The following is a 22186-nucleotide window of genomic DNA, read 5'->3' as shown; positions in this document are numbered from 1 at the left end:
CTACAAAGTTCTATCAGTAAGTTCTATTTTAAGATACTAAAGTTCTGCTGTTCAAGATAAAGTCTGAAGAGGTGTGTTTTTAGTTTGTGGTGGAAGATGTTCAGAGTTTCTGCTGTCCTGATGTCGTTGGGGAGCTCATTCTACCATTTAGGAGCCAGGACAGAAAACAGTCGTGATTTTGTAGAGTGTTTAACTCAGTGAGCTGATTGGTAGATCATCATTTCCTTTTTTATATCTTCTGTACCTTTTAAGGATGGAAGAATTACAGAATAAATACACAGTAAAACCTCCTTGTGAAGGACACTATTTAAAACCACTACCATCAAGGCCCCACAATGCACTGCAGCAGACCCAGAAGGAACTGCCTTTCACTTCCTCTTGTAGGAAAATCCAACATCAAGTTTCCTTTAAACAATTCAGTGTTTGAAGTGAAACCAAACATACGAATGGAGGAACTGATTTTCAGAACGATCAACCACCGACTACTAAACAATTTACATTCAGTTCAACACAAAACATTCAGTTCAGTTCAACACATGCAGAATGTTGTTTGACTGGTTTAATGAAGACCTTAGATAATGATGAAACTCTGATGTGAGAGCGCCACCTGTCCATCAGTCACTCACCTGCAGCAGCAGGATGAACTGAGGGAACCGTTGAATGGGTTTCACCATCAGGCCGTACAGAGTGATTCTGTCGGGACTGGACGCCTGCTTCTTCTGAAAGACAGAGAGAGAGACGGGTCAGAACCGGGCCGACAGCTGAAGGACGAGCTGTGAGTATAACGGACGTGTCACCTTCAGGAAGTCCAGGAAGGCAGGTTTAGACATGCAGGCCTTTTTGATGAGAGCCATGGCGCTGCTGAAGTTGTTGATGTAGTCGCTGTACACGTCCAGAACCATGGACTTAGAGAACTGGGGGGAAGAGGAGGGACACCATCACTATGGAGACCAGTCAGCTGTTTGTCTTCATGCACACTGATTTAACATGAAAATGAGAGGAGCATTGTTAACGTCTAAAAACTGAACATGGGGTCTTTCTAAACAACTGAAGTGTGAAAGAGCAGGAAGATTATTTCAGCCTTAAAGTCAGTGACAGGAAATACGAGGAAACAGGATTTAAAGGGTTAAACTCATCATATGAATCATGTAAAAGGATTTCTGCTCCTCTGATGCACTTTAAAAAGTAAAGTGAAAACTCTACATCAGATGAGCTGTTTGTTTTCCTGCAGAATTTTGAACATGAAGCAGTTTATAATGGACCGCTGGAGGATGACATCACTATGACATCATCACTATGACACCATCAGGGTGACCTGAGACAGGCTGTGCTGGACAAACTGCAGCAGGTCTCTGCAGGACTCAGAGGAATCTTCAACAGATACGGAGGTGAACATGTGAGGACTGACCGAGGCCACGAACACGTCTCCGATCTTCTCGCTGATGTCCCACTCGGACACGCGGGACGCCAGCGCGATCTGGAACATGGAATGACACTGATGGATCTCCGGCAGACGGTAGAAGATCTGACGCACCTTCTTCTGGGTGAGGATGGACGTCTGCGGCTCCAGGAGAGGCCTCTGGTACTCCTGAGAGACGGGGACAGGAAGAGAACAGGATGGGGAAGGGAATAGGACAGGATGGGGACAAGATGGGGACAGGATGGGGACAAGATGGGGACAGGAAGGGGGCAGGATGGGAAAGAAGGGGACAGGAAGGGGACAGGGCGGGGACAGGCAGGGGGCAGTCACACCTTCTTTAAACGTTCTTTAAACGGTTCTTCAAACGTTCTTTAAATGGTTCTTTAGATGGTTCTTTAAACGGTTCTTTAAACGTTCTTTAAATGGTTCTTTAGATGGTTCTTTAAATGTTCTTTAGACGGTTCTTTAAAATGTTCTTCAAACGGTTCTTTAAACGTTCTTCAAATGTTCTTTAGATGGGTCTTTAAATGTTCTTTAAACATTCCTTAAACGTTCCTTAAATGTTCCTTAGATGGTTCTTTAAACAGTTCTTTAAACATTCTTTAAATGTTTTTTTAAACGTTCCTTAAATGTTCTTTAGATGGTTCTTTAAAGGATAGGTGTGACTCACCTGGAGGATTCTTTTCAGAGAGTCCAGGTAGCTGCTCTCACTCTGCACGATGGAACTGAGGATGAGACGTCTGACCACCTGAAGGGGGCGGAGTCAACCAGCACAGGAGGAACAGGTTCAACACTTACCACACTGCAGACTGTTACCAGTGAGGAGAACACGTCTACATGTATGATGAGGAGAACACGTCTACATGTATGATGAGGAGGACACGTCCTCCGACCCCTCACCTGCTGGCTGCTGAGGCCGTCCGGCGGGGGGCGGAGCATGGGTGGAGGATGTTTCAGCTCACACACCGACACGTCCAGGTAACCTGCGTCATCCTTGTTCTCACCTGTAGAACCAACACATCCGTGTTCATGAGGTTCCACTTCTGTTACATCACAACTAAACATTGTATCAACTCATCTGGAGAACACGTATGAAGGGAGGTTACATGTGAGGAATCATTCTACATATATTTTAGTTTCTATGTTCAAGCTTCGACTGGGGGTGGGGTGATGTCCAGAACCAGTTCTCCGTACCTGTGGACTCTTTCCTCTGCAGGAAGGAAACCCTGCGCATCATCGCTAACTTGGTTTTTTCGAACCCGTCCTTGGTTCCGTTCCTCGCTGCTTTCATCAGCTGCTGCACCTGGAAAATGAAAAGTATTAAAATTACAGATGTAAACTAAGAAAAAAAAACATTTGGGTCATTAATGTTGATCAGATCGGGTCATCAGAACCAGCGGAGAAACAGGGAGCTTCAGAACCTTGGTGTCACAGCTCTGTCTGACGTGGGAGACGTGAGGAGCCGTGAGACGGACGGCCAGATCGGTCCTGGTCACCGCACAGCGCTGCTTCAGCCCGCCAACATCTGGACACAGCTGGACGCAACAACAGAGTTCACACATCTGGAGACAGAGGAACAGACTTAGCAGAGACTGCTCCTGTTGGCACTAACACACTCTGTAAACAGTCAACAGAGACTCTTGAAATGTTCAGAAAGTCTACGACGATGAAGCGACGATCCGGGCGACGTGTTCTGATGACATCACGTTTCAAGAGGGGCGGAGCTTCACTGTCCAAGACAGAAGAAGGAGCGTCAGGTCAGGAGACACCAGCTGGGTTTTCAGAGTCAGACTGTCGACACCGAGTTCTACTGGAACCTTCTGAGGGGAACACTCACTGGACCACCTGAACTGTGTCGCCATGACAACATTATAACACGCCGCTCACAGCACATTAGACACACACATCAATGTCCTGTGAGCGGCGTGTTGAAGATTTTGTTCCCCAGAAATTTGACCCAAAATCTGCCGCCGTTCCTCTGCTGCAGCTTCAGCTCCGTGGTGACTTCAGAGATGTTCTCCGACCGAGGTCATCACGGTGCTGCTCTCCGTTCCAGCCCGACACCAAGTCTCACAACTTATAGATCAATAATATCAAACCTGGCTCAAATAAATTGGTGCTCATTATATTCAATAACTCATAAACACCACAAGGTCTCACATGAATTCAAACCGCATCCTAAAGCATGTGTGCGCGACCTCAAACTGAAAATCAACAACAGACAAGCTGGAAAACAACCTGCCAGAACCATCAGATGACAGTCTGCTCAGAAATGAGACGACCTGCTGACCTTTGAACTCTGTGGACCAACAAGTCTGAAGATTCACAGCCACGTGAACTTTTAATATCTCAGTTTAACTGTATTATAAACTCACCACTGAGACGTCAGCTGCTTCACACGCTGCAGATTCTTCTCCTCCCTCAGACCTCAGAGGACTCATTCAATCACCTCATTAAACATCCGACTGGTCCTCCACATGGAGACACCTCCTCATTCATCATCATCATCATCATCAGAATATCTCCACACTGAAGCTGAACGACACGCCGTCACTTTAAGAACATGAAGCTGAGCGGAGAGTCCAGAGGACAGAAGCAGAAGACAAACTGCTGACAGGACAAAGAGAATCACAAATAATCCACTTCCTCTTTTCTCACAGCGGTTTCACTCCCACTGAAACCAGCAGTTGTTATTCCCTTCCAGATGTTTGTCTCCACCCACAGAGGGTTTATGTTGCAGCAGTAAAGATTGTTCACCTGTCCAGGTGGTGTGATGATGACCTCACAGACAGTTAAACTCTGCAGAAGGTTTCAGTTCATCTTTTAGATTCTACTGTTTTAGTTTAATCTGAACTTTTTAACATATGAATGTTTCCACAGCTGGTTCTGTTATTAGACATGATTAAATATATACTATATATATTATTAACATCTATTATTAGCTGAGCGACAAGAAGTGGAGACGGGAGGAAACAAAACTACACGACAACTGGAAAATAATTCCTGAAACAGAAACTGAAATGTGGAACTAAAAATGAGAATGATGAGCAGACATCCTGCATGTGTTCATCATTTCTACTGTGGGATTAAAATGACGAAACCCTCTTTAACATGATGATGAAATGAATCAGAAACATAAACCAACCAGCACATGATGATGTCACTCCCAGTAAAGAGAGTCTGAAGGAGTCACCTTGATGCTACTGGCCGGAGGACCTCCTTCACCGTCAAACACATCATCGTAACTCTCAAACTCACTGGAGCTCCAGCTGTTGGAGCGGTCCTCAGGTCTCTGGATGTCCTCGTAGATGTCGTCCACATCTCGACACAGAGGACAACACAACAAAACACTGTCAATAATACCCGAGACTCCTCTGTTGTTCAATTAAATACTGTCCAGATGTTTAAATATTACCCAGATAATACTGATAATAATAATAATAACTATATTTCTATAGCGCTTTTCAAAAACAAGTTACAAAGTGCTTTACATTTAAAACACAAAAAGCAACAGTATAAAATATAATGATAAAATGCAACAGAAGTAAAACACAAAAAACAGACCAACAGTCAATCAATAAAATAAAATGCAGTCAACGAAAGGCAAGTCTAAAATAATGTGTTTTTTTGTGCTGTACTCGGGTCTTTCATTGCATCAAAATGGTTGTGAAAACGATCTCCTCTGGCAGGTCGTTCCATAGCTGAGGGGCCGGAACAGAAAACGCCCGGTCACCTTTAGTTTTGTGTTTAGTTCGGGGTTCGGTCAGGAACGACCTACTAGAGGATCTCAGGTTGCATGTCGGCTTGTAGGGGGACAGGAGGGTCGCTATATATTCAGGAGCCGGACCCCTGCAAGCCTTATAAGTGATCTTTAAAATTTTAAAATCTATTCTAAAATGGACAGGGAACCAATGAAGTGTTTTTTTTTTTTTTTTAAAAGGTGTAACGCGCTCCCTACTGTTGAACCTGGTTCTGAGTCTGGCTGCTGCATTTTGAATGAGTTGAAGTTTGTTTATGTTAAATTGTGTGAGGCAGGAGGACAGAGCGTTGCAATAATCTAAACCGGATGAGATGAAAGCATGAATTACTGTTTCTGGGTTATTAGGGGATAGAAATGATTTTTGAGATTTTCCTGAGTTGAAAAAGACCTGATCGGACATCAGAGTTGATGTGCTGCTTGAAGTTGAGATGGTTGTCAAAAGATTACAGCAAGGTTTCTGCAGGAGGAATATACGTTAGCTGAGATGGGAGGAAATATAACTTTGGGATGAGTCTGACTATGATGATAATTTCTGATTTCTCTGAATTTAACTGTAGAAAGTTTGATGCCATCCAGTTTTTTTTTTCTGCAATGCACATGTGGAGGTTGCTTAGTTGGTTAGTGTGATTATTGTCAAAGGAGAAATATAATTGTGTTTAATCAGCGTAGAAATGGTAATTGATATTGTGTTTTTTATTATATGACCGATAGGTAGCATTTTACAGTTGATAGTGAATAGTAACGGTCCAAGGACAGAACCCTGTGGAACTCTGTATAGTAGCGGTGCAGGCGCAGATTTAAAATCAGATGTTTAAATACTGTCCAGATGTTTACTGTCCAGATGTTTGAATAATATCCAGATGTTTACTGTCCAGATGTTTGAATATTGTCCAGATGTTTACTGTCCATGTTTAAATACTATCCAGATGTTTCAATAATATCCAGATGTTTCAATAATATCCAGATGTTTACTGTCCAGATGTTTGAATATTGTCCAGATGTTTACTGTCCATATGTTCAAATACTATCCAGATGTTTACTGTCCAGATGATTCAATAATATCCAGATGTTTCAATAATATCCAGATGTTTACTGTCCAGATGTTTGAATATTGTCCATATGTTTACTGTCCATATGTTTAAATACTATCCAGATGTTTACTGTCCAGATGTTTAAATACTGTCCGGATGTTTAAATACTGTCCTGATATTTAAATACTGTCCTGATGTTTAAATACGGTCCGGATGTTTAAATACTGTCCAGATGTTTAAATACTGTCCTGATGTTTAAATACTGTCCTGATATTTAAATACTGTCCTGATGTTTAAATACTGTCCTGATATTTAAATACTGTCCTGATGTTTAAATACTGTCCAGATGTTTAAATACTGTCCTGATGTTTAAATACTGTCCTGATATTTAAATACTGTCCTGATGTTTAAATACTGTCCTGATGTTTAAATACTGTCCAGATGTTTAAATACTGTCCGGATGTTTAAATACTGTCCTGATATTTAAATACTGTCCTGATGTTTAAATACGGTCCGGATGTTTAAATACTGTCCAGATGTTTAAATACTGTCCGGATGTTTAAATACTGTCCTGATATTTAAATACTGTCCTGATGTTTAAATACTGTCCGGATGTTTAAATACTGTCCGGATGTTTAAATACGGTCCGGATGTTTAAAAACTGTCCGGATGTTTAAATACTGTCCTGATGTTTAAATACTGTCCGGATGTTTAAATACGGTCAGGATGTTTAAATACTGTCCTGATGTTTAAATACTGTCCGGATGTTTAAATACGGTCCGGATGTTTAAAAACTGTCCAGATGTTTAAATACTGTCCAGATGTTTAAATGCTGTCCGGATGTTTAAATACTGTCCAGATGTTTAAAAACTGTCCGGATGTTTAAATACGGTCCTGATGTTTAAAAACTGTCCGGATGTTTAAATACGGTCCGGATGTTTAAAAACTGTCCGGATGTTTAAATACGGTCAGGATGTTTAAATACTGTCCTGATGTTTAAATACTGTCCAGATGTTTATTGTCCATATGTTTAAATACTGTCCAGATGTTTACTATCCAGATGTTTACTGTCCAGCTGTTTACTGTCCAGATGTTTCAATACTGTCCAAATGTTTAAATATTGTCCTGATGTTTAAATATGGTCCTGATGTTTAAATACTGTCCAGATGTTTACTATCCAGATGTTTACTGTCCTGATGTTTACTGTCCTGATGTTTAAATACTGTCCAGACGTTTAAATACAGTCCAGGTGTTTCAATACTGCCCGGATGTTTACTGTCCAGATGTTTTATGTCCAGATGTTTACTCACCCTCCACGGGGAGCTGCAGGTTCTCTGCAGGTACGTCATCATAGACCACCTCGGGGTCTCTGGCTCCGCCTTCTGGACTGCAGGTGACTGCGCTCTGATTGGTTGGTGTGTCTGCTGCAGCTGTGTTATGTTCAATCTCAGGACAGACAGAAGAGGACACCTTGATGTCCTCCTGTGGACGACACCCAATCACAGCCCTGTTGGACTGGTCCAGACATCCTTCAGGTGGAGGTGAAGACTTCCCTACTAACATATAACACCACTGTTAAAGAAGCTCACAGTTAGAGGACATAAGACACTCAGCATGATGCTGATTGTCACCAGTCACTATACCACCAGGTAACAACAGATGTTTGTTTAGAATAACAGAAGATGAACTTAAAACAGTGAACAGTATAGCGTAAAGTACTTTGTAAAGTACCAAGTGAAGGACGACGTAAAGGACGACGTAAAGTACCTTATAAAGTAGGGTGTAAAGTATTTACGTAAAGTACTGTGAGCTCAACACAAACACAGAGCTGATGCTACATGTGTAGTCTAACAGTGTGTGGGACGGTACTTCTACAAACACACTCACAGATACAGAGGAGGCTAATCAGCTAGCAGGATGCTAACAGCGAGGTCAGGTTGTGTTTCAGTGGAAGCAGGACACCTTATAAATATAATTTAATAAATAATGACTGTGATTGTGCATTCGATAATATTAATACTACTTTAATGATACTCAAAGACATTCAGATACATCCTCAATGGGATACATCCTCAATGGGATACATCATCACTGAGATACATCATCACTGAGATACATCCTCAGAGATGAATCCTCAGAGATGCATCCTCAGAGATACATCCTCACTGAGATACATCCTCACTGAGATACATCCTCACTGAGATACATCATCACTGAGATAAATCATCACTGAGATACATCCTCAGAGATACATCCTCAGAGATACATCCTCACTGAGATACATCCTCAATGAGATATATCATCACTGAGATACATCATCACTGAGATAAATCATCAATGAGATACATCCTCAGAGATACATCCTCAGAGATACATCCTCACTGAGATACATCCTCAATGAGATATATCATCACTGAGATACATCATCACTGAGATAAATCATCAATGAGATACATCCTCAGAGATGCATCCTCAGAGATACATCCTCACTGGGATACATCATCACTGAGATAAATCATCACTGAGATACATCCTCAGAGATACATCCTCAGAGATACATCCTCACTGAGATACATCCTCAATGAGATATATCATCACTGAGATACATCATCACTGAGATAAATCATCAATGAGATACATCCTCAGAGATACATCCTCAGAGATACATCCTCACTGAGATACATCCTCACTGAGATACATCATCACTGAGATACATCCTCAGAGATACATCCTCAGAGATACATCCTCAGAGATACATCCTCACTGAGATACATCCTCAATGAGATACATCCTCAATGAGATACATCATCACTGAGATAAATCATCAATGAGATACATCATCACTGAGATACATCCTCAATGAGATACATCCTCACTGAGATACATCATCACTGAGATACATCATCACTGAGATACATCATCACTGAGATACATCCTCAGAGATACATCCTCAGAGATACATCCTCAGAGATACATCCTCACTGAGATACATCCTCACTGAGATACATCATCACTGAGATACATCCTCAATGAGATACATCCTCAATGAGATACATCATCACTGAGATACATCCTCACTGAGATACATCATCACTGAGATAAATCATCAATGAGATACATCCTCACTGAGATACATCCTCAATGAGATACATCCTCACTGAGATACATCATCACTGAGATACATCATCACTGAGATACATCCTCAATGAGATACATCCTCACTGAGATACATCCTCAATGAGATACATCCTCACTGAGATACATCCTCAATGAGATACATCCTCAATGAGATACATCATCACTGAGATACATCCTCACTGAGATACATCGTCACTGAGATAAATCATCAATGAGATACATCATCACTGAGATACATCCTCACTGAGATACATCCTCAATGAGATACATCCTCACTGAGATACATCCTCAATGAGATACATCCTCACTGAGATACATCCTCACTGAGATACATCCTCACTGAGATACATCATCAGTGAGATACATCCTCACTGAGATACATCATCACTGAGATAAATCATCAATGAGATACATCCTCACTGAGATACATCCTCACTGAGATACATCCTCACTGAGATAAATCATCAATGAGATACATCATCACTGAGATATATCCTCAATGAGATAAATCATCAATGAGATACATCCTCACTGAGATACATCCTCACTGAGATAAATCATCAATGAGATACATCATCACTGAGATACATCCTCAATGAGATACATCATCACTGAGATACATCATCACTGAGATAAATCATCACTGAGATACATCCTCAGAGATACATCCTCAGAGATACATCCTCACTGAGATACATCCTCAATGAGATATATCATCACTGAGATACATCATCACTGAGATACATCCTCACTGAGATACATCATCACTGAGATACATCCTCAGAGATACATCCTCACTGAGATACATCCTCAATGAGATATATCATCACTGAGATACATCATCACTGAGATAAATCATCACTGAGATACATCCTCAGAGATACATCCTCAGAGATACATCCTCACTGAGATACATCCTCACTGAGATACATCATCACTGAGATACATCCTCAGAGATACATCCTCAGAGATACATCCTCAATGAGATACATCCTCAATGAGATACATCCTCAATGAGATACATCATCACTGAGATAAATCATCAATGAGATACATCATCACTGAGATACATCCTCAATGAGATACATCCTCACTGAGATACATCATCACTGAGATACATCATCACTGAGATACATCCTCAATGAGATACATCCTCAGAGATACATCCTCAGAGATACATCCTCACTGAGATACATCCTCACTGAGATACATCATCACTGAGATACATCCTCAGAGATACATCCTCAGAGATACATCCTCAGAGATACATCCTCACTGAGATACATCCTCAATGAGATACATCATCACTGAGATACATCCTCACTGAGATACATCCTCAATGAGATACATCCTCAATGAGATACATCATCACTGAGATACATCCTCACTGAGATACATCATCACTGAGATAAATCATCAATGAGATACATCCTCACTGAGATACATCCTCAATGAGATACATCCTCACTGAGATACATCATCACTGAGATACATCATCACTGAGATACATCCTCAATGAGATACATCCTCACTGAGATACATCCTCAATGAGATACATCCTCACTGAGATACATCCTCAATGAGATACATCCTCAATGAGATACATCATCACTGAGATACATCCTCACTGAGATACATCGTCACTGAGATAAATCATCAATGAGATACATCATCACTGAGATACATCCTCAATGAGATACATCCTCACTGAGATACATCCTCAATGAGATACATCCTCACTGAGATACATCCTCAATGAGATACATCATCACTGAGATACATCCTCACTGAGATACATCCTCACTGAGATACATCATCACTGAGATACATCCTCACTGAGATACATCATCACTGAGATAAATCATCAATGAGATACATCATCACTGAGATACATCCTCACTGAGATACATCCTCACTGAGATACATCCTCACTGAGATAAATCATCAATGAGATACATCATCACTGAGATACATCCTCAATGAGATAAATCATCAATGAGATACATCATCACTGAGATACATCCTCACTGAGATACATCCTCACTGAGATAAATCATCAATGAGATACATCATCACTGAGATACATCCTCACTGAGATAAATCATCAATGAGATACATCCTCACTGAGATACATCCTCACTGAGATAAATCATCAATGAGATACATCATCAATGAGATACATCCTCACTGAGATACATCCTCACTGAGATACATCCTCACTGAGATAAATCATCAATGAGATACATCCTCAATGAGATACATCATCACTGAGATACATCCTCACTGAGATACATCATCACTGAGATAAATCATCAATGAGATACATCATCACTGAGATACATCCTCACTGAGATACATCCTCACTGAGATAAATCATCAATGAGATACATCATCACTGAGATACATCCTCACTGAGATACATCCTCAATGAGATAAATCATCACTGAGATACATCATCACTGAGATAAATCATCAATGAGATACATCATCACTGAGATACATCCTCACTGAGATACATCATCACTGAGATAAATCATCAATGAGATACATCCTCACTGAGATACATCCTCAATGAGATACATCCTCACTGAGATACATCATCACTGAGATACATCATCACTGAGATACATCCTCAATGAGATACATCCTCACTGAGATACATCCTCAATGAGATACATCCTCACTGAGATACATCCTCAATGAGATACATCCTCAATGAGATACATCATCACTGAGATACATCGTCACTGAGATAAATCATCAATGAGATACATCATCACTGAGATACATCCTCAATGAGATACATCCTCACTGAGATACATCCTCAATGAGATACATCCTCACTGAGATACATCCTCAATGAGATACATCATCACTGAGATACATCCTCACTGAGATACATCCTCACTGAGATACATCATCACTGAGATACATCCTCACTGAGATACATCATCACTGAGATAAATCATCAATGAGATACATCATCACTGAGATACATCCTCACTGAGATACATCCTCACTGAGATACATCCTCACTGAGATAAATCATCAATGAGATACATCATCACTGAGATATATCATCACTGAGATACATCATCACTGAGATACATCCTCAGAGATACATCCTCAGAGATACATCCTCACTGAGATACATCCTCAATGAGATATATCATCACTGAGATACATCATCACTGAGATAAATCATCAATGAGATACATCCTCAGAGATACATCCTCAGAGATACATCCTCACTGAGATACATCCTCACTGAGATACATCATCACTGAGATACATCCTCAGAGATACATCCTCAGAGATACATCCTCAGAGATACATCCTCACTGAGATACATCCTCAATGAGATACATCCTCAATGAGATACATCATCACTGAGATAAATCATCAATGAGATACATCATCACTGAGATACATCCTCAATGAGATACATCCTCACTGAGATACATCATCACTGAGATACATCATCACTGAGATACATCATCACTGAGATACATCCTCAGAGATACATCCTCAGAGATACATCCTCAGAGATACATCCTCACTGAGATACATCCTCACTGAGATACATCATCACTGAGATACATCCTCAATGAGATACATCCTCAATGAGATACATCATCACTGAGATACATCCTCACTGAGATACATCATCACTGAGATAAATCATCAATGAGATACATCCTCACTGAGATACATCCTCAATGAGATACATCCTCACTGAGATACATCATCACTGAGATACATCATCACTGAGATACATCCTCAATGAGATACATCCTCACTGAGATACATCCTCAATGAGATACATCCTCACTGAGATACATCCTCAATGAGATACATCCTCAATGAGATACATCATCACTGAGATACATCCTCACTGAGATACATCGTCACTGAGATAAATCATCAATGAGATACATCATCACTGAGATACATCCTCACTGAGATACATCCTCAATGAGATACATCCTCACTGAGATACATCCTCAATGAGATACATCCTCACTGAGATACATCCTCACTGAGATACATCCTCACTGAGATACATCATCAGTGAGATACATCCTCACTGAGATACATCATCACTGAGATAAATCATCAATGAGATACATCCTCACTGAGATACATCCTCACTGAGATACATCCTCACTGAGATAAATCATCAATGAGATACATCATCACTGAGATATATCCTCAATGAGATAAATCATCAATGAGATACATCCTCACTGAGATACATCCTCACTGAGATAAATCATCAATGAGATACATCATCACTGAGATACATCCTCAATGAGATACATCATCACTGAGATACATCATCACTGAGATAAATCATCACTGAGATACATCCTCAGAGATACATCCTCAGAGATACATCCTCACTGAGATACATCCTCAATGAGATATATCATCACTGAGATACATCATCACTGAGATACATCCTCACTGAGATACATCATCACTGAGATACATCCTCAGAGATACATCCTCACTGAGATACATCCTCAATGAGATATATCATCACTGAGATACATCATCACTGAGATAAATCATCACTGAGATACATCCTCAGAGATACATCCTCAGAGATACATCCTCACTGAGATACATCCTCACTGAGATACATCATCACTGAGATACATCCTCAGAGATACATCCTCAGAGATACATCCTCAGAGATACATCCTCACTGAGATACATCCTCAATGAGATACATCCTCAATGAGATACATCCTCAATGAGATACATCATCACTGAGATAAATCATCAATGAGATACATCATCACTGAGATACATCCTCAATGAGATACATCCTCACTGAGATACATCATCACTGAGATACATCATCACTGAGATACATCCTCAATGAGATACATCCTCAGAGATACATCCTCAGAGATACATCCTCAGAGATACATCCTCACTGAGATACATCCTCACTGAGATACATCATCACTGAGATACATCCTCAGAGATACATCCTCAGAGATACATCCTCAGAGATACATCCTCACTGAGATACATCCTCAATGAGATACATCATCACTGAGATACATCCTCACTGAGATACATCCTCAATGAGATACATCCTCAATGAGATACATCATCACTGAGATACATCCTCACTGAGATACATCATCACTGAGATAAATCATCAATGAGATACATCCTCACTGAGATACATCCTCACTGAGATACATCCTCAATGAGATACATCCTCAATGAGATACATCCTCAATGAGATACATCATCACTGAGATAAATCATCAATGAGATACATCATCACTGAGATACATCCTCAATGAGATACATCCTCACTGAGATACATCATCACTGAGATACATCATCACTGAGATACATCCTCAATGAGATACATCCTCAGAGATACATCCTCAGAGATACATCCTCAGAGATACATCCTCACTGAGATACATCCTCACTGAGATACATCATCACTGAGATACATCCTCAGAGATACATCCTCAGAGATACATCCTCAGAGATACATCCTCACTGAGATACATCCTCAATGAGATACATCATCACTGAGATACATCCTCACTGAGATACATCCTCAATGAGATACATCCTCAATGAGATACATCATCACTGAGATACATCCTCACTGAGATACATCATCACTGAGATAAATCATCAATGAGATACATCCTCACTGAGATACATCCTCAATGAGATACATCCTCACTGAGATACATCATCACTGAGATACATCATCACTGAGATACATCCTCAATGAGATACATCCTCACTGAGATACATCCTCAATGAGATACATCCTCACTGAGATACATCCTCAATGAGATACATCCTCAATGAGATACATCATCACTGAGATACATCCTCACTGAGATACATCGTCACTGAGATAAATCATCAATGAGATACATCATCACTGAGATACATCCTCAATGAGATACATCCTCACTGAGATACATCCTCAATGAGATACATCCTCACTGAGATACATCCTCAATGAGATACATCATCACTGAGATACATCCTCACTGAGATACATCCTCACTGAGATACATCCTCACTGAGATACATCCTCACTGAGATACATCATCACTGAGATAAATCATCAATGAGATACATCATCACTGAGATACATCCTCACTGAGATACATCCTCACTGAGATACATCCTCACTGAGATAAATCATCACTGAGATACATCCTCACTGAGATACATCCTCAATGAGATAAATCATCAATGAGATACATCATCACTGAGATACATCCTCACTGAGATACATCCTCACTGAGATAAATCATCAATGAGATACATCATCACTGAGATACATCCTCACTGAGATAAATCATCAATGAGATACATCCTCACTGAGATACATCCTCACTGAGATAAATCATCAATGAGATACATCATCAATGAGATACATCCTCACTGAGATACATCCTCACTGAGATACATCCTCACTGAGATAAATCATCAATGAGATACATCCTCAATGAGATACATCATCACTGAGATACATCCTCACTGAGATACATCATCACTGAGATAAATCATCAATGAGATACATCATCACTGAGATACATCCTCACTGAGATACATCCTCACTGAGATAAATCATCAATGAGATACATCATCACTGAGATACATCCTCACTGAGATACATCCTCAATGAGATAAATCATCACTGAGATACATCATCACTGAGATAAATCATCAATGAGATACATCATCACTGAGATACATCCTCACTGAGATACATCATCACTGAGATAAATCATCAATGAGATACATCCTCACTGAGATACATCCTCAATGAGATACATCCTCACTGAGATACATCATCACTGAGATACATCATCACTGAGATACATCCTCAATGAGATACATCCTCACTGAGATACATCCTCAATGAGATACATCCTCACTGAGATACATCCTCAATGAGATACATCCTCAATGAGATACATCATCACTGAGATACATCCTCACTGAGATACATCGTCACTGAGATAAATCATCAATGAGATACATCATCACTGAGATACATCCTCAATGAGATACATCCTCACTGAGATACATCCTCAATGAGATACATCCTCACTGAGATACATCCTCAATGAGATACATCATCACTGAGATACATCCTCACTGAGATACATCCTCACTGAGATACATCATCACTGAGATACATCCTCACTGAGATACATCATCACTGAGATAAATCATCAATGAGATACATCATCACTGAGATACATCCTCACTGAGATACATCCTCACTGAGATACATCCTCACTGAGATAAATCATCAATGAGATACATCATCACTGAGATACATCCTCAATGAGATAAATCATCAATGAGATACATCATCACTGAGATACATCCTCACTGAGATACATCCTCACTGAGATAAATCATCAATGAGATACATCATCACTGAGATACATCCTCACTGAGATACATCCTCACTGAGATAAATCATCAATGAGATACATCATCACTGAGATACATCATCACTGAGATAAATCATCACTGAGATACATCCTCAATGAGATAAATCATCACTGAGATACATCATCAATGAGATACATCCTCAATGAGATACATCATCACTGAGATACATCCTCACTGAGATACATCCTCAATGAGATAAATCATCAATGAGATAAATCATCACTGAGATACATCCTCACTGAGATACATCCTCACTGAGATAAATCATCAATGAGATACATCATCACTGAGATACATCATCACTGAGATAAATCATCACTGAGATACATCCTCAATGAGATAAATCATCACTGAGATACATCATCAATGAGATACATCCTCAATGAGATACATCATCACTGAGATACATCCTCACTGAGATACATCCTCAATGAGATAAATCATCAATGAGATAAATCATCAATGAGATAAATCATCAATGAGATAAATCATCAATGAGATACATCCTCACTGAGATACATCATGGCTCCTCCCCCTCTAGCATCCAACTGGAAGTTGTCGTACCTCTGTGCAGGCGCAGTGTGAGCTCTGACACCACACTCAGCCACTCCTGTGCTCGATGTGACGTCTGATCTGTCCGAACGCACACAGACACACAAACACACCCAGAGTGAGGTGAACACACAAACACACAGCTGGAGGTCTTCATCACATCCTTCCTCACCTTCACAGATGCTGCCGGCCGTCCACAGACACTCGGACGAGGAGGACGATGACAACCTGGAACAACAGGGGCAAGGTTCTTCAAAGTCATCAGTCAGCTGATCCTCAGTCACAAAGGTTCTTCAACGCTCTTCAAACATTAACAATATATTTTATATGAAGACATTTCTCTGATTCTGAAGATGAACTGAACTCTATGAAGTGGTGTTTTTATTATTGAGCATAAAAAAAACAGTCGGAGAAAAATTGCAATACAAATCAGGTAGATAGATAGACAGACAGACAGACAGACAGACAGACAGAGAGAGACAGACAGACAGACAGACAGACAGACAGAGAGAGAGAGAGAGACAGACAGACAGACAGACAGACAGATAGATAGATAGATAGATAGATAGATAGATAGATAGATAGATAGATAAGTTAACCCTAACCCTCTATCTAATTGTTTTTTGTAGTGGGCGGGGCCTACAATCATGGATGAGACAGGAGTTTCTATTGGCGGTTCTTTCATGACCCGTTGATGAAGACCGTGATGATGAAGATATAGTTTAACCTCTCTGCTACTTTTATCATTTCTGTTTGAAAAACAACAAAAACAAAAACAGCTCCATTCAGGACAAATATATTTTAAAATATGTCTCCATCAGCAGAAATAAAAAATAACTTCTACACACTTTAATTTAGAGCCAGTTGAAATGCTGCATGTATAACGCTGAGTCAGCTGAGATCAGTGTGCTGCTGCCTGCTGGTGACTCTGATTTTTAACATCTGAACTCATAGTTTAAACTAGATTTGATCTGTAAAAAGATAAAAGTGTGTTTTAACGTGCAGGACGACCGCCGGACTGAAGATGTTTGTGATTCTTTAAAGTTTGTGGTAGGTTGGAAGAACTCACCATTCTGGAGACGCTCGGACCTCCATGTCTGACAACCAGAAAGAAAACAACTGTATATACGTATATAAACTACTCTTCACATCTCTGGCTGATGTCGTTATACATGCTGCATTCACCTGCGCCATGCAGGTGCTTCAGACGCAGGTCCGTGCTGATTGGTGCGTTCACAACCAGCCTGGCGGTGTCACAAGGTTCTGCCCCTGCTGGGTCGGTCATCTCTGGAGGTCGGAGGTCATTGTAGTCGTCGAACTGAAAGGTCTCCCTGTGCTCTTCTTCATCATCGTCTTCCTCGCTATGAGACGTCCCTTCAGACACACAAGTGGACAAAACGCCTTCATTCTGCTTCAGGTGTGTTAGCATAGCAGTTAGTGGCCTCCTGCTGGGCGGGTCACATGTTCACTGACTCCTCGGCCTTTGATTGACAGGCCGGTGGTGCAGTCAGGTGTCAGGTATAGTGGGCGGGAGTTGTTCCCTGTCAGATCTGTCCCTCGCTCCTCCCCATGTTCGTCCAAATATGGTCACTTTCTGCTCCAAAAATCAAAGATGGCGACGGCCAAAATGAAGGGTTGAAAACATAGGTTTAAAAAGTAGAGGGTGATAAATAATAAACACATGATAATCCTATTATTCTCTTTTAAACTGTTATATTATGATTTACTTTTCATTGTCAATCTTTAGGATATTTTTCATTACGTCCGTGTTTTTTTAAGGCTTCAGTTTGAAATAAAAACATGCGTGATTCTGTTTTCTGTCAGACGGACGTCCTCATGTTCTTTTATTATTTGTCTCTTTTGATGATCTGGACATCAACAACAATTTTATAAAGACTATTTCAGCAAGTTAGAATCTAACATTCAGTTTCAACCACTGAGATGTAGAGATGTAGAGATGAAGAGATGTCGAGAAGAAGAGATGTAGGATGCAATGCAGGTGATTATTCTAGAGAACAGCTGTTCATCAGACTGACTGACATCATGTGACTCATTAACTGGGACAGAGTCGATCAGGTAGAAACACACACCTGACTCATTACTGGTGACCATGGGAACAGATCGCTGAGCAGTGTATGATGGGAAACGGAGGATTAGACGGTGCTGTGGCACCAACACACACAGAGAGAGCGATTACACACACACACACACACTGGAACATATGGTTGTTGATGAGCAGGGCCTCACCCGTCAGTCCTCGTTTATGTCACACACACTCACACACTCGCTTCTTCCACAGCAGATGGTGACTAGTCTCTCTCCCACAGCAGCAGGGGATTAATGAGGCTCCGCCTCCAGGAGACTCTGAGACCGGCTGCATCAGATTCGACCTGATCGGATCAGATCAGCTGTGACATGTTTGAACAGAAGTGAAGTTAAAGTTGGTTTCTCTGCTGCAGGATGTCACCCTGTGCGTTTCTTTACAGAACTCTAAAACTAAATCAGATGAAACCAGATAAATAAAAATTCTCTGACTATCAAGACAGATAAAAACCAATCACATCCATCAGTGATGTCATCAACCATCAACCATCAGTGATGTCATCAACCATCAGTGATGTCATCGTTGGTTTGTGAACGTTATGAATCCTCCAGTTCAGATTCTGTCCGTCACCATCTTTGCTAGTTCGGAGTGGTTTGGAGCAGGAAGTGACCATATTTGGACGAGCTGGAGGAGGAGCCAGAGGTGGATCTGACAGATCTGATTGGAAACCTGAGGATACTACGTCCCGCCCACCGATAGCTGTAACCTGATGCACCACAGGCCTGTCAATCAAACAGACACGCCCCCAAAAACAGGTCTTCTTGAATCTTCTTTTCTAATGAATGAGGGATTATTTTCAGATGGACCTCCAGAAAACTAATAAGAAGGAGTGACTTTAGCTAACAACACCGAGATAACTGATGGACACATTTTATTCACTTTGGATTTGATGAGAGAAGTTGAATGGGAGTCTATGGAGCCGCAGGCTTTTTGGAGCCGACCTCTGGTGGCACTCGCTGGTATTGCAGCTGAAGACACTTCTGGATCAGAACCATCTTACAGACCTGAAGCTACGAACTCTTTTAGAAACAGTCTGTAGTTTTATATAGTTTTATAAACAGACTGTGATAAAACCACATCTGTCATCATGTTTCAGTCTGACTAAAGCATATCGCAGAAGATAAATAGTTAGATAAAAGATAAACAGGAAGCGTTCTGATGTTCAGTCTGTCAGGACAAATTCCAACATATAAAATCAAAATGATATTAAACATGAATCAGATGGAGGAGGAACTCACCCACTGACGGATGGAGAGATGGACGTGTGGAGGTCATGATGCTCCTTTAAGGTCACTTCAAAGTCACATCAGTTGCTTTAAACAGACAGATGAACTAATTCATAATCAATCATGAATCATATTAATATTAGAATAATAAATGATATCTGACGCTCTGTTCCTTCTGATCACCGAGTTCAACAGAGTTACAGGTTTTAATAATATTAATAATAATAATAACAATCAACTTTATAGCACAGGGGTGTCAAACTCATTTTAGTTAAGGGGCCACATACTGCCCACTTTGATCTCAAGTGGGCCAGACCAGTAAAATCATAGCATAATAACGACAATATTTCTCTTTGTTTAAATCATTGGTGAAGATTTTTGGATGATAAACCCTGTTTTAAGGTCTTTCTACAATAAACTAGAAACATAAAGACCAAAAACTCAGACATCAGCCCACTGTTGATCTGCCCCGGCTCTCCTCTGCAGATTCTCTGATGTCAAACGCGTCACAAAGCGAGCAGCGAGCTGCTGCCTGTGGCACCGAGCGCTTCTTCCTCCGGAGCAGACGTCGCATTTACGCTGTTTTTGAAGCAATTACTGGATCGATTAAAAAAAAACAAAAAAAAACGTTTGTACTCATAAACCTCCATATTCTCATAGAAATGCAATTTATGTCTTTCTGTAATTTTCACACTTAGCAAAGTCATCCGGCGGGCTGAGCTGGACGCCCTGGCGGGCCGGATCCGGCCCGCGGGCCATATGTTTGACACCCCTGTTATAGCACCATTCATCCAAGAAATGCAGCTCAAAAGGGTTTTACAGCAAGAACATTACATCCAGTGTTTCACATTAAAACGGCAACATTTAAACAGAGAAAAGAAATAAAATGCATAAATTTAAACACAGAGTTCAAATGTAAAATATAACAATATGCATTTTAAAGGTTTTAAAGACATGCAGTCAAATACATAAAACAAACATTTGTGTATGAAATTATTTTCTATAGTTCAGAACAAATAAACAAAAGTGTATTTAGAGAAAAAAAACAACCACAAGAACCAGCAGTCAGCTGATTGGACAGATTCCCTGTGGAGGAGTCACATGACCTCCAGCTGACAGACAGGGATGATTGACATGATGCAGGTCTGTGGAGCCAGTATTTATCTGTGAGGAGGAACAACCGTTGTCTGCCGGAGGCACCGTGAGTGTTACATTCCTGTTCAACAGATCCAGACGTGTTGTTTCCCACACGCTTACTGAAGCAGGTGACGTCATCGCTCACCTGAGACTCTACAAACACTACAAACTCCAGTTACCGTGGTTACTGACATGTTAAAGCAGGCCTGGACTGGTTCTTAACACACACTGATGATGTGAATGTGGAGAAACAGAGACAACGTGTTGCAGTCAGTCAGAGATGAAGAATAATTCATAATGATTCATAGTAATAATAATTGGCTGCAGCTGAATGGACAATAAGGA

At 40.6% G+C, this 22186-nt stretch overlaps 1 protein-coding gene across 4 annotated transcripts in view; it reads right to left on the bottom strand.

Annotated features, from left to right (window-relative positions):
• Positions 1-22186, bottom strand: part of LOC138192095 (rho guanine nucleotide exchange factor 10-like protein) — a 40430-nt gene that overhangs the window by 16915 nt on the left and 1329 nt on the right. Inside the window, exons 2-15 of one of the 4 annotated variants that reach the window (XM_069139276.1) lie at positions 20717-20791; positions 18560-18748; positions 18444-18471; positions 17547-17602; positions 17387-17455; positions 7522-7767; positions 4614-4741; positions 2842-2955; positions 2615-2723; positions 2321-2424; positions 2091-2168; positions 1409-1588; positions 798-914; positions 627-719 (exon numbers count right to left, since the gene is read on the bottom strand). In XM_069139276.1, the coding sequence (XP_068995377.1) occupies positions 627-719; positions 798-914; positions 1409-1588; positions 2091-2168; positions 2321-2424; positions 2615-2723; positions 2842-2955; positions 4614-4741; positions 7522-7767; positions 17387-17455; positions 17547-17602; positions 18444-18471; positions 18560-18748; positions 20717-20753 (1548 nt within the window). In that variant the 5' untranslated portion in view covers positions 20754-20791. Of the gene's footprint in view, positions 1-626; positions 720-797; positions 915-1408; positions 1589-2090; positions 2169-2320; positions 2425-2614; positions 2724-2841; positions 2983-3795; positions 4569-4613; positions 4755-7521; positions 7768-17386; positions 17456-17546; positions 17603-18443; positions 18472-18559; positions 18749-20716; positions 20792-22186 lie in introns of those variants that run through there. The other 3 variants (XM_069139277.1, XM_069139278.1, XM_069139279.1) reach the window with 3 other exon arrangements.

Source organism: Embiotoca jacksoni, unplaced genomic scaffold, assembly GCF_022577435.1.
Source record: "Embiotoca jacksoni isolate LCO1_2020_lvr unplaced genomic scaffold, fEmbJac1.0.p SCAF_80, whole genome shotgun sequence".
Classification (NCBI taxonomy): domain Eukaryota; kingdom Metazoa; phylum Chordata; class Actinopteri; family Embiotocidae; genus Embiotoca; species Embiotoca jacksoni.
This window is presented reverse-complemented; position numbering and strand designations above follow the sequence as displayed.